The sequence below is a fragment of the Coregonus clupeaformis genome, chromosome 40 (assembly GCF_020615455.1).
Source record: "Coregonus clupeaformis isolate EN_2021a chromosome 40, ASM2061545v1, whole genome shotgun sequence".
Classification (NCBI taxonomy): Eukaryota; Metazoa; Chordata; class Actinopteri; order Salmoniformes; family Salmonidae; genus Coregonus; species Coregonus clupeaformis.
Window position 1 is genome coordinate 32,712,505 of NC_059231.1, and position 13,393 is coordinate 32,725,897.

General features: G+C 41.4%; 1 protein-coding gene across 2 annotated transcripts in view; it reads left to right on the forward strand.

Annotated features, from left to right (window-relative positions):
• Positions 1–457: 457 nt before the first annotated feature.
• LOC121554979 (GRAM domain-containing protein 4-like) overlaps positions 458–13,393 on the forward strand; it is an 87,651-nt gene continuing 74,715 nt past the window's right edge. For both annotated transcript variants that reach the window (XM_041868720.1, XM_041868721.1), the window contains exons 1-2: positions 458–788; positions 6,170–6,386. In XM_041868720.1, coding sequence (XP_041724654.1) covers positions 685–788; positions 6,170–6,386 — 321 coding nt within the window. In that variant the 5' untranslated portion in view covers positions 458–684. The remainder of the gene's footprint in view (positions 789–6,169; positions 6,387–13,393) is intronic.

Sequence of the window (13,393 nt, forward strand, 5' to 3'; positions counted from 1 at the left end):
GACTCTCAAATATAAAATATATTTTGATTTGTTTAACACTTTTTTGGTTACTACATGATTCCATATGTGTTATCTCATAGTTTTGATGTCTTCACTATTATTCTATAATGTAGAAAATAGTACAAATAAAGAAAAACCCTGGAATGAGTAAGTGTGTCCAAACTTTTGACTGGTACTGTATATGTGCAAATGTCAATTAATTCAATGTATGCTTATTTATTCATGTATTGATTAATGTATTATGTATTTATCACCTGTATTACATGAGAGAACTGTCCCAATAATATACTACTGTGCACATTCAATACTGTTGGTAGGCCTACATTGTTATAATATTGTCATCCAACAGAGGATGCTGATGGGCATTATGAAAGCAGACGAATACAGAGTGGGAGGTACAATAACATCAAGGGCAGGCTTGTTGATAAGTTTGAAACTCCATTAGCGGCCCCTTTAAGAAAGGAAGTCTGCTGACATTGACGAAATTCCCGTTTCTGGCTTGAGTGAGAGCTATGAAATCAACAAGAGAGAGACTGGTTTCAAACGGTACTGGAGGATATAGCCTATGCTCTTCTCTCTAGGGGGGAACTGGCATTTCTACAAAACGAATCAAGGCTGCAGCGGGATGTAAATCGTTGCTTTGGTTTACAAAAGAGCGGATTGCGATGGCGGGGCTGAGGCTCAATGAACAGCTTGTGGCTTGGCGGTTCTGAGCAGGTGTACGCTTCTGGATACAGTCAAAGGCAATTCTCAGTGTTAATGAAACTTTGCTACGATTTACGGGCTGGGTAAGAATAAACTTTATTTTTAATAGAAGTAATGTCGATGTAAAGTAGCGTAGTTCAAGTCTTTGCGTATGGTGTTTATGTAAACGTCTGTTGGCTTTTAGTTGGCTAATTCATTATTATTGAATGGAGCGCAAGGGCTACTGTGCGTAGATTGTCATTTACGAAGATTACAATTTAATTGAGAAATAGGAATTAGGCACTACTAATAAATGAAACAGTATTACTAATTAACGTTGCATCGCCTTAGCTTCAATAATGAATCGTGGGAAGCGAAGACCAACATAACGGACTTGTTACATTTTGTCACAGCGGGCCAACACCTACTGTTGCTCATGCGCTTTGTTACAGAGTCGCAAATCGTCGCAGTACAGTGAAGCCATACAACACTGGTCCTTCATATTGTGTTTTAGGCTCATATCTTATCAGCTGCTGTCTTTTTGTTGTTTATTTGTTTGCTGCGAAGCTATGACAGCTCGCAGTGCCTTAGCCTTTGATCATAACTCTGTTCCATTACGTTAGACAAGTCATTGGACGAAGGCGTCTTCTGTAAGCGGAAGGTTTAAGAGCCCCGACTCTCGGTCTGAACATTAACATGCATCGCTTGCGGTACGGTTTTGGAAGCATAAGAACCTTATATTTCATATCAGCAAGAAATAATTAAAGAAACAATGTTAAATTGATACACGCCTTTATAGAGTTGGGGTTAGTGATGTCACGGAAAAATAATGTTGGCTGAAATTGATAAAGCTGTTGAAAGTGTAGAATAAAGCCTTGTTCACAATAAAGGCCTTAATGCCCAAATCAGTTTTGTTTTTCAAATCCGTTTTGTAATACTGACTGTACAAACCGCAATAGACAAGTGACCTAATTGGATGTGTGTGTTTAGACAGCAGTCATTTGCTGACATACCTACTGTAGTTGTCATAATAATGACAAGTGTGTGCACAGTGGTGTAGGCTGATGGGTGTTTGTGCTCAGGCTTCCTATCACTCAGAAGTTATGTAGTAAGCTAAGGTGACAACAATGCCTGCCATGGATGTTTCCCAGTAAGAACACTTTTAAAGCCTCAAAGGATAAGAGGATCCAACTTTCAAAACAATAAAATTTTGGCTAGTTAAGGCAGTCAACTTAGTTAACAAGCTAGGTAGCTGTTTAGCTTTCTAGCACATTCACTAATTTGTTTGGAAATCATTAACAAGCTAATTAGCTACCACATGTTCTTGCCACTGTTGACAGAGTAGCTAGCAAGCAACAAGCTATGCCAAATAACAGTCTAAAAACCACAAGGGTAAATAAATAAGATTTGACCTTTCAGACAAAAGTCCCATGCCCAGGAATCAGATTTGTATCTGACTTCAAACCACCTATTAAGGTGGTTTGAAATGTGGCTTGAAATATCTGATACCACGTGATTTTTGGCTGTTCAGACTGCAGGAAAAATAACAGATTCTAATCGGATATGCAAATAAATAGGTTTTGAGTCACTTCAAACTGCCAATGCTTAAATATGTATTTTGCATTTGTGAAATTATTTTGATGTGATATGAAAGGGCTTTATGTTACAAGAATCATATCAGAATTGGGATGGAGTTTTTGACTGCCAGAGCCAGTCTACCTCTGAAAATAACATATAAGGTACTTGGACCTTAAGGAGTTTGGGTTAGCAGTGCCTGTCCCTCACCGCATGTTGCTAGCCCGATGATGTGTTTATTGAATCGAGTTATTAGCGGAGTTGACATGGTGAATAGGGACAGCTGTGGCTAGTTAGACTCAGTAGCCTACTGTAATTTATATTTAGGTTATCATTCAATCACCCATCATAGACTGAATAGCCTCAATCACAGCACATTATCAAACGTTGTATTGTGATGAATCTCACGGTCTTCCTTTCAACCTAACAATTTACAGTATATCTAGCTAGGCAATATGGCAGTCTGCCTTGATTACGAATGCATTAAAGTGAATTCATTATTCAGCTCGTAGTGTAGGCCTATAGTGTGTTGTCATCCTGATTTAGTCTAGCTTCCATCGCAAAAGGTGAGCTTGGACCAAGTGTAGTGAGACTCATAGACCAAGTAGAATCTCAGCGACTTGGAAGTGAGAAAAAGAAGCATGACTAGCTTTCTGGTGTCCCCAGATAAACTAGACCAGTGTTATTTTATATTTTCTAAATAATAATAATTGTTGAAAAGAGGTTGTTTTTGTCCCTATTCCACTTAATTTGTAATAAAAATGACCAAACACTCAACTCCTTTACTAAAACATTTAAACATATAGCCTAACTTTGACATTCATTCAGAATTCAGTCTCTGAATGAACAATCACATGTAGACTGCAGGTTCATTGGATCTGCAACCAGGAATGACATTGACATGGGGTTTGGTGGATTTCGTGTGAAACGAAACCTGTGAGGTGCTTAATAAATGTAATGCCTACAGGTGGGTGTGAGAGGTGTAAAGCACTTGCCAGGGGGGTTTCCACGTGGGCGTTTTTAGTTTGTATTATTCTCGGAAATGTCAGTCAATTTATTTTCCTGCAGGTTTTACTGTCTCACCCTAAACCTAACAATGTCTGATTAATGTCTTTGGTGAATTAAACAATGTCCTATTTTCTATGCAAGTGTGGGACCTTCCATCACGACTAAACAATGCCAGTGACTATCCAGTTCCTAGAATGCTGTTCTCTTCTCAGAAAGTGCTAAATCAATCAAACACGCACACTCACACACACTAGGCATTGAGGGGAGTGGAGCCAAGTCTCTCTGTGGCCCCTTCTCTTTTATTCAGCAGATTCACATCAGAGGTGGGAATCTCATTGAAGTGAGACACGACAGCACTCATGGCTGCCATAGCAATGGCTCTCATAGGAGTATAGACTGATGTGCAGTCACGAGAACTGTGTGTCAAAGTGCCTGCATATTTATGAGGTGTGTGTCTTGAGTCTGTGTAGTCTAACTTTGTATATGTTTGACTGTGTGTATGATTAAGCAGTACTTCAGACCTCTCTAGGAATATCCCATCGAATAAAAACTCACTCTCTTCTCTGAACAACATTACAGCTTTACCCAATAGTACCCTCTCACCTCACCTTGCTCCTGTAACTGTCCAGATGCTTCGCTAAGCTGATGGTGGTGAATGGCTCACTGTACAGGTCTGCTCTGGGCTATGTGGTCATTATCTGACTAGAGAATGTTACCTAATGACTGATCTAAGGTTAATCAACCTCCTAAATGGTCATTGATTAGGGCAAGGGTAATCTGATCCTAGATCTGTGGTTAGGGGTAACTTAACATCTACCTTGAGCATCATTAGCAGTGGCTTAGTGACACACTGACCATAGAGGTGTATAATGAGGTGAGCAGAGTACTTCTAGTGATGCGCACGAGGACGCAACAAGCTTAGATGACACTCACCTTGAGCGCCGGACCAGAATCCCCTGGCCAGAAAATGGCCTGAACTATCCTATACAAAGTCCTGTGCCTCCATGTGTGTCATCCCTGTTGGTCTGCTCTAATGGTGTCATCACTTGTAGGACACTGAGCTCAGATGCCTACCATTTTACGTTAGAGTAAAGGATCCCTTGGAGCAGGATCCCTTGGAAATGGCTAACTGGCCTTTAATGAGGCCTGCGTCCCTTATGTGAGTCAGCCTGGTTGGTCTGGCTGTGTAGGTTGTCATTAGAATTATTAGATGCTCTCTCAACATTTAGGTTTCGGTTTGTGTGGGATTTAATGAAGTGCGAATGAGCCAAGGCCTTTCAGGTAGGCGAGGTGGGGTGGGTGTGTATGTGTGTGTCTCGCTCTCTTTCTCTGTTCATGTGTGGGTGGAAGTGTTTGTTTTCAGCTGAATGAAAGGGATAGAGGTATGAAAGTCCTGATGATTTGTCTCTGCCCACACAGAGAGGAGTCAATATTGTGATCAGAGAGACCTTGAGTATAATATAATCTCTCCTCTCTCATCTAATGGACGCCAGGCTTTCCAGCTCCTCCATCTCACTGTTACTCTGAGACCTGCTGCTTCTGGTCTCAAACTAATGAAAACCTAATGGCCGTAGATCGAAAGATGCAGTACGCCTATAACAGCACAGCTATAACCCTGAGAGCTGCATGTTGTTATCAAGCCAGATCTGTTTTCTAGGGGGAGGTGTGAGAGAGAGTGTCACCCACCAAGCTTCCGGAGTAGGCTATAGAGCCAAATTAAATGTTTTAGCTTTACTGTCCAAATAAATACGTATGGGAGTGTAGATCTCGGTCGAAAGGGTTCACATTCATCAAGTCGTTAAGTCATATATTTGGAGACCGTGTTTGAAGTGAGAGGGTGATATGATGAGGGTATGAGGCCATTTCATATGAGTGTGTGTAACTATGTTATAGTTAGTATGGATGTGTGGTTCTGGGTGACTCTAAGTCTGGGGTAGTAAAATCCAATCTTTCCAAGGAAGATGGTGGGGTTTATATTAGAATGATGTATGTAGGGAACGTCTTGCTTGGGGGTAAGAGGTCATGACATAGAAGGGGTAGTGCTCATTGACGATGGCCAGATGTGGTTGAAGGAATGGTAACCAAGAGTATAAAATATGTGAGATTTGTGTACATGGGCAGTTCAACTGACAATAGGGCAAGGCTATGTCCGTTTGTTAGATGAACCCACGGGCTCGTGATCAAATAAATACTTGGTAAAATCTCCACAGAATGCCTAAGTAAATTCTTCCATCTTGAACTTCTCAATACCAGAAACCTATCATAACAGAGGGTGATCGGCTCTTGTCTCATCTCGCTCCACAGCTCGTTCTGGGTTTGTGATAATTTCCTAAGCAGTAAGAGATGTGGCCCTGGATGATGGCTGATGACTCAACCACTGATAGGCCTTAGATGGATCTACTGCTAAATCTATATGGCTGTGATCCAAATGGCACCCTATTCCCTTCATAGCGCACTACTTTGGAGCAGGACCTATAGGGCTCTGGTCAAAAGTAAGTGTACTATATAGGGGATAGGGTACCATTTGGGACTCAGTCTCTATCATTAAGCTGACTGAGTCAAAGACAGAGACGACAAACACAATGGTGATAGGCTTTAATTGGATACTGGGGCAGCGATTACTTCTTAAATGGAGTGATCTGCTATAGTGGTAGGCTACATTATTAGGATGCTGTTGGATACTGTGGCTGCTGGCTGGCCTATACAAAGTAATATATTGTATCGGCCACACTCCACAATTGTCTTAACTTGTGCATCTTTATTCCGTAGTGTATCTGTTTAGGTACTTATTTACAAAAAAACGACAACTTCTGATACAAAGAAATGTATTGTCTTGCTCTCGACCCCACCCTTTCATTTTCACTGCTTTTCAAAGGGAAACCTCTGACCCTTGTCTTTTCAGGATTGCTGTACACCATGCTAAGGTAAAGCCACTGAAGAAAGGGGTGTTGAACATGCTAAAGCGGCTGGACAAAATCAGGTTCAGAGGTCAGAAGCGAGACGACTTCCTGGATCTAGCAGAGTCCCCCAATGGATCCGACAATGAATGTAGCGATGACATCCTGCTGAGGACGAGGCCTTCACTCAAGACACAAGACACGGAAGAACTAGGAGACCCTGTGAGTATTCATTATACTTCGCTGTGTTCTTTGTCTCAAATGAGAGACCATGAGTAGGGCCAGAAGTTTTTCCTTACCACGTGACCCAACGAGGAAAAACTGTGGGCCATAGTTATAGGCCAGAACAGATGGTCTGAAAAAACTCCTGGCCTTTCACTAAAGTACTCTACGTCAGTAACTGTCAAAATAAAGGGAACACTTGAGTAAATGAGTGATACAAAGTATATAGAAAGCAGGTGCTTCCACACAGGTGTGGTTCCTGAGTTAACTAAGCAATTAACATCCCATCATGCTTAGGGTCATGTATACAAATGCCCCGTTGCCCATTATTTTGGCTACCATGTGTCGTGTAAATTCTAACTAATAATGAGGAGAAACAAGGTCAATCACCAATCAGGATATTACTTTATTCAAATTGTATTAATAAAGCAGCAGGTCACACCACCCACACACGTGAATGGAGTGAGTGCTTTGCAATATTGAGGCTGGTCGACGGCCGAGAGCTCTCACATACAAAGAATACAAAGATATTTTATAGCACGATACCCCCTCCTATTCTACATAACAGACAGCAGATGTGTGGAATGGGTCAAAAGGTGAGACTTGATATATGAGAAAGGAGTATCCCAGCCAGATAGCATTTGCTGCAAAGACTGTTCTCATTGTATGCAAACCAGGGTTTGGCCCCTAAAACAAGGTTCCTCTCATCATTATCCATACCCGAGCCATCTCTCCCTGGTACCTTACATTACACAAACACCAACTCATTCTATGGATAGCATTTGTAGGTTTTATCACCAAACCATTCATAAATCAATTGTCAGCTCCAGATACCCCTATCTCGAGTAAAACCCATGTCCTTGACCACACGCCTAGACTAGCTGCAGGGAGCTGGAGTAGAAACCATCCCTTTACAAAAGCACCGCTTTAGTAGAACAGTATATAATTGTTAACTATTAATATTAAACAAAGCAGGTAAACATGTTACATGTTTAATTTTTCTTTCACACATGGCATGGCTAGAAGAAGAGCTCTCAGTGACTTTGAAAGAGCGGTCTCAAAGGGGGTTTAAAGGGTGTGTGTGTGTGTGTGTGTGTGTGTGGCGTCTCTCACTCACCCGATTCTGGAGCGCCTGAGACAGCATTTTCCACCACCATCAACAAAACACCAAATTATGGAATTTCTTGTGGAAGAATGGTGTTGCATCCCACCAATAGAGTTCAAGACACTTGTAGAATCTATGCCAGGGCGCGTTAAAGCTCTTCTGGTGATGTGCGGACTGACTCATAACCTGCAGTCCCCACGGTTATATCCGCAGGGCGGGCGTGTTTAGGGTCATGAAATATTGTGTGGATGAAGGGCGGGTGGGTGGTGGTCAGTTGAATAAAGAGAGAACCATACATAACAAAAAATCCATAAATGTATAATTATTGTGCAATTAATGTTATAGGCTACATTTGAGGTTTTTCTTTCATTATTTTTAGGCTATGTAATTAGTGTGTAAGCCTAACTTTATGCGTGACGAATACACATCAATTGCCAAACGCTTTTGTGAATGGGCAGAAAAAGTTAACTTCGATCCACTGAGGCAAAAAGGACAATGTCTGTTTTTAATTCAATAAGCGAAAAGCTGCAAAATGGAGAGTTGAAAATAAATAGAAGGGAGGGCCAGAAAAGTAATGTTTGGTAAAGATTTGATGAAGTGGTAATAGAGAATGATAGCAATGCCTATGTTACAGTTGAAGTCGGAAGTTTACATACACCTTAGCCAAATATATTTAAACTCAGTTTTTAACAATTCCTGACATTTAATCCTAGTAAAAATTCCCTGTCTTAGTTCAGTTAGGATCACCACTTTATTTTAAGAATGTGAAATGTCAGAATAATAGTAGAGAGAGTGATTTATTTCAGCTTTTATTTCTTTCATCACATTCCCAGTGGGTCAGAAGTTTACATACACTCAATTAGTATTTCGTAGCATTGCCTTTACATTTTTTTTACTTGGGTCAAACGTTTTGGGTAGCCTTCCACAAGCATCCCACAATAAGTTGGGTGAAATTTGGCCCATTCCTCCTGACAGAGCTAGTGTAACTGAGTCATGTTTTAGGCCTCGTTGCTCGCACACGCTTTTTCAGTTCTGCCTGCAAATGTTCTATAGGATTGAGGTCAGGGCTTTGTGATGGCCACTCCAATACCTTGACTTTGTTGTCCTTAAGCCATTTTGCCACAACTTTGGAAGTATGCTTGGGGTCATTGTCCATTTGGAAGACCCATTTGCGATCAAGCTTTAACTTTTGAGATGTTGCTTCAATATATCCACATAATTTTCCTTCCTCATGATGCCATCTATTTTGTGAAGTGCACCAGTCCCTCCTGCAGCAAAGCACCCCCACAGGGTGATGCTGCCACCCCTGTGCTTTACGGTTGGGATGGTGTTCTTCGGCTTGCAAGCTATCCCCTTTTTCCTCCAAACATAACGATGGTCATTATGGCCAAACAGTTCTATTTTTGTTTCATCAGACCAGAGGACATTTCTCCAAAAAGTACGATCTTTGTCCCCATGTGCAGTTGCAAACCGTAGTCTGGCTTTTATATGGTGGTTTTGGAGCAGTGGCTTCTTCATTGCTGAGCGGCCTTTCAGGTTATATCGATATAGGACTCGTTTTACTGTGGATATAGATACTTTTGTACCTGTTTCCTCCTGCTGTTGTTCTGGGATTGATTTGCACTTTTCGCACCAAAGTACATTCATCTCTAGGAGACCGAACGCGTCTCCTTCCTGAGCGGTATGACGGCTGCGTGGTCCCATGGTGTTTATACTTGCGTACTATTGTTTGTACAGATGAACGTGGTACCTTCAGGCATTTGGAAATTGCTCCCAAGGATAAACCAGACTTGTGGAGGTCTACAATTTCTTTTTCGGAAGTCTTGGCTGATTTTCTTTTTCTTTTCCCATGATGTCAAACAGAGGCACAGAGTTTGAAGGTAGGCCTTGAAATACATCCACAGGTACACCTCCAATTGACTCAAATGATGTCAATTAGCCAATCAGAAGCTTCTAAAACCATGACATCATTTTCTGGATTTTCCAAGCTGTTTAAAGGCACCGTCAACTGAGTGTATGTAAACTTCTGACCCACTGGAATTGTGATACAGTGAAATAATCTGTCTGTAAACAATTGTTGGAAAAATTACTTGTGTCTTGCACAAAGTAGATGTCCTAACTGACTTGCCAAAACTATAGTTTGTTAACAAGAAATTTGTGGAGTGGTTGAATAACGAGTTTTAATGACTCCAACCTAAGTGTATGTTAACTTCCGACTTCAACTGTGTGTGTGATGATTGTGAGGCACTATACAAATTCGCTAGTCTCAAGACCGGGACTTCAAATAGGCCTAATTGTTTAAATGGAAACTGAAATCTGGACACTGACTATAGGTCTATGACCTCTTACATAGTCTTAATTTTAACTCCTGCAGAATTTAAGCATTTTTTGCAGTATAATGATACACCAAATGTACATTTTGACTCGGGAACAGGAGTGGAGAAATGTATTTATTTCAGCATCTTGAGAGAATGCGAATGTGCAGTCTGTAAATGTGTTATCTTTATCAGCATCATAAAATTTGATAGTTTTTCAGCCACATAAAACATGCATCCAGGCCGAACTGAAATCTTATCAGAAACATGTTGAGTCGTTTTCACAGCTTTCTATTTCCATACAACTGGTCAAACTGATGTCATTTGGAAATTATGCACAGAAAATCTTTTAGCATGACATTTCTTTTTTTATAGCATTTTCTCCCAGGTCATTAAACGTCTTGGCTCCACGAAAGAAGAAGAGATGACTGAGAACTTTACGGATATCAGCTAGATTGAAGCATTCATTTAATCATTTATGACATTATTTTGGTGAGCAAGGTTTTATGTAGTCTTTAGGGCAACATATAATGACCGTAGACAAGATGGCGTATTGAATAGACAGCGGTACAAATCACCTCAAGATAAAAACATAAAATAAAAAATCAGTAAGTTAGACTAAATATTAGCATTTCATATACAGTGGGGAAAAAAAGTATTTAGTCAGCCACCAATTGTGCAAGTTCTCCCACTTAAAAAGATGAGGGAGGCCTGTAATTTTCATCATAGGTACACGTCAACTATGACAGAGAAATTGATATAAAAAAATCCAGAAAATCACATTGTAGGATTTTTAATGAATTTATTTGCAAATTATGGTGGAAAATAAGTATTTGGTCACCTACAAACAAGCAAGATTTCTGGCTCTCACAGACCTGTAACTTCTTCTTTAAGAGGCTCCTCTGTCCTCCACTCGTTACATGTATTAATGGCACCTGTTTGAACTTGTTATCAGTATAAAAGACACCTGTCCACAACCTCAAACAGTCACACTCCAAACTCCACTATGGCCAAGACCAAAGAGCTGTCAAAGGACACCAGAAACAAAATTGTAGACCTGCACCAGGCTGGGAAGACTGAATCTGCAATAGGTAAGCAGCTTGGTTTGAAGAAATCAACTGTGGGAGCAATTATTAGGAAATGGAAGACATACAAGACCATTGATAATCTCCCTCGATCTGGGGCTCCACGCAAGATCTCACCCCGTGGGGTCAAAATGATCACAAGAACGGTGAGCAAAAATCCCAGAAGCACACAGAGAGCTGGGACCAAAGTAACAAAGCCTACCATCAGTAACACACTACGCCACCAGGGACTCAAATCCTGCAGTGCCAGACGTGTCCCCCTGCTTAAGCCAATACATGTCCAGGCCCGTCTGAAGTTTGCTAGAGTGCATTTGGATGATCCAGAAGAGGATTGGGAGAATGTCATATGGTCAGATGAAACCAAAATATAACTTTTTGGTAAAAACTAAACTCGTCGTGTTTGTAGGACAAAGAATGCTGAGTTGCATCCAAAGAACACCATACCTACTGTGAAGCATGGGGGTGGAAACATCATGCTTTGGGGCTGTTTTTCTGCAAAGGGACCAGGACGACTGATCCGTGTAATGGAAAGAATGAATGGGGCCATGTATCGTGAGATTTTGAGTGAAAACTTCCTTCCATCAGCAAGGGCATTGAAGATGAAACGTGGCTGGGTCTTTCAGCATGACAATGATCCCAAACACACCGCCCGGGCAACGAAGGAGTGGCTTCGTAAGAAGCATTTCAAGGTCCTGGAGTGGCCTAGCCAGTCTCCAGATCTCAACCCCATAGAAAATCTTTGGAGGGAGTTGAAAGTCCGTGTTGCCCAGCGACAGCCCCAAAACATCACTGCTCTAGAGGAGATCTGCATGGAGGAATGGGCCAAAAATACCAGCAACAGTGTGTGAAAATCTTGTGAAGACTTACAGAAAATGTTTGACCTGTGTCAGTGCCAACAAAGGGTATATAAGAAAGTATTGAGAAACTTTTGTTATTGACCAAACACTTATTTTCCACCATAATTTGCAAATAAATTCATAAAAAATCCTACAATGTGATTTTCTGGAAATTCTTTTCTCATTTTGTCTGTCATAGTTGACGTGTACCTATGACGAAAATTACAGGCCTCTCATCTTTTTAAGTGGGAGAACTTGCACAATTGGTGGCTGACTAAATACATTTTTTCCCCACTGTATATAAATATATTGAGGTGAGAGCATTGGAAATGCTTTTGGCGGTTGACCTGCTTCTGTTTTGTGGGTGGCACTATGTGATGTTTCCGATGGATGGGTCCTGGCCCCTCGGGGGCATAGGGATCCGGGGGGACAGGGGTGGTATGCTGATCACTGGGATGACGGCCCAACTTGGGATGGGGAGGGGTTTTAGCGGGAGAATTAGTGGAGAACAATTGGAGGGTTATTTAGTAACATTGCAAATATCATGGTATAGCTATATGGACACTCAATCACTATGGTATTTTATATTGGTAAATTTACAACACACAGTGGGGAGAACAAATATTTGATACACTGCCGATTTTTGCAGGTTTTCCTACTTACAAAGCATGTATAGGTCTGTAATTTTTATCATAGGTACACTTCAACTGTGAGAGACGGAATCGAAAACAAAAATCCAGAAAATCACATTGTATGATTTTTTAAAAGTAATTAATTTGCATTTTATTGCATGACATAAGTATTTGATCACCTACCAACCAGTAAGAATTCCGGCTCTCACAGACCTGTTCGTTTTTCTTTAAGAAGCCCTGCTGTTCTCCACTCATTACCTGTATTAACTGCACCTGTTTGAACTCGTTACCTGTATAAAAGACACCTGTCCACACACTCAATCAAACAGACTCCAACCTCTCCACAATGGCCAAGACCAGAGAGCTGTGTAAGGACATAACATTGTAGAACTGCACAAGGCTGGGATGGGCTACAGGACAATAGGCAAGCAGCTTGGTGAGAAGGCAACAACTGTTGGCGCAATTATTAGAAAATGGCAGAAGTTCAAGATGATGGTCAATCACCCTCGGTCTGGGGCTCCATCCAAGATCTCACCTTGTGGGGCATCAATGATCATGAGTAAGGTGAGGGATCAGCCCAGAACTACACGGCAGGACCTGGTCAATGACCTGAAGAGAGCTGGGACCACAGTCTCAAAGAAAACCATTAGTAACACACTACGCCGTCATGGATTAAAATCATGCAGTACACGCAAGGTCCCCTTGCTCAAGCCAGCGCATGTCCAGGCCCGTCTGAAGTTTGCCAATGACCATCTGGATAATCCAGAGGAGGAATGGGAGAAGGTCATGTGGTCTGATACAAAAATAGAGCTTTTTGGTCTAAACTCCACTCGCCGTGTTTGGAGGAAGAAGAAGGATGAGTACAATCCCAAGAACACCATCCCAACTGTGAAACATGGAGGTGGAAACATCATTCTTTGGGGATGCTTTTCTGCAAAGGGGACAGGACGACTGCACCGTATTGAGGGGAGGATGGATGGGGCCATGTATCGCGAGATCTTGGCCAACAACCTCCTTCTCTCAGTAAGAGCAAT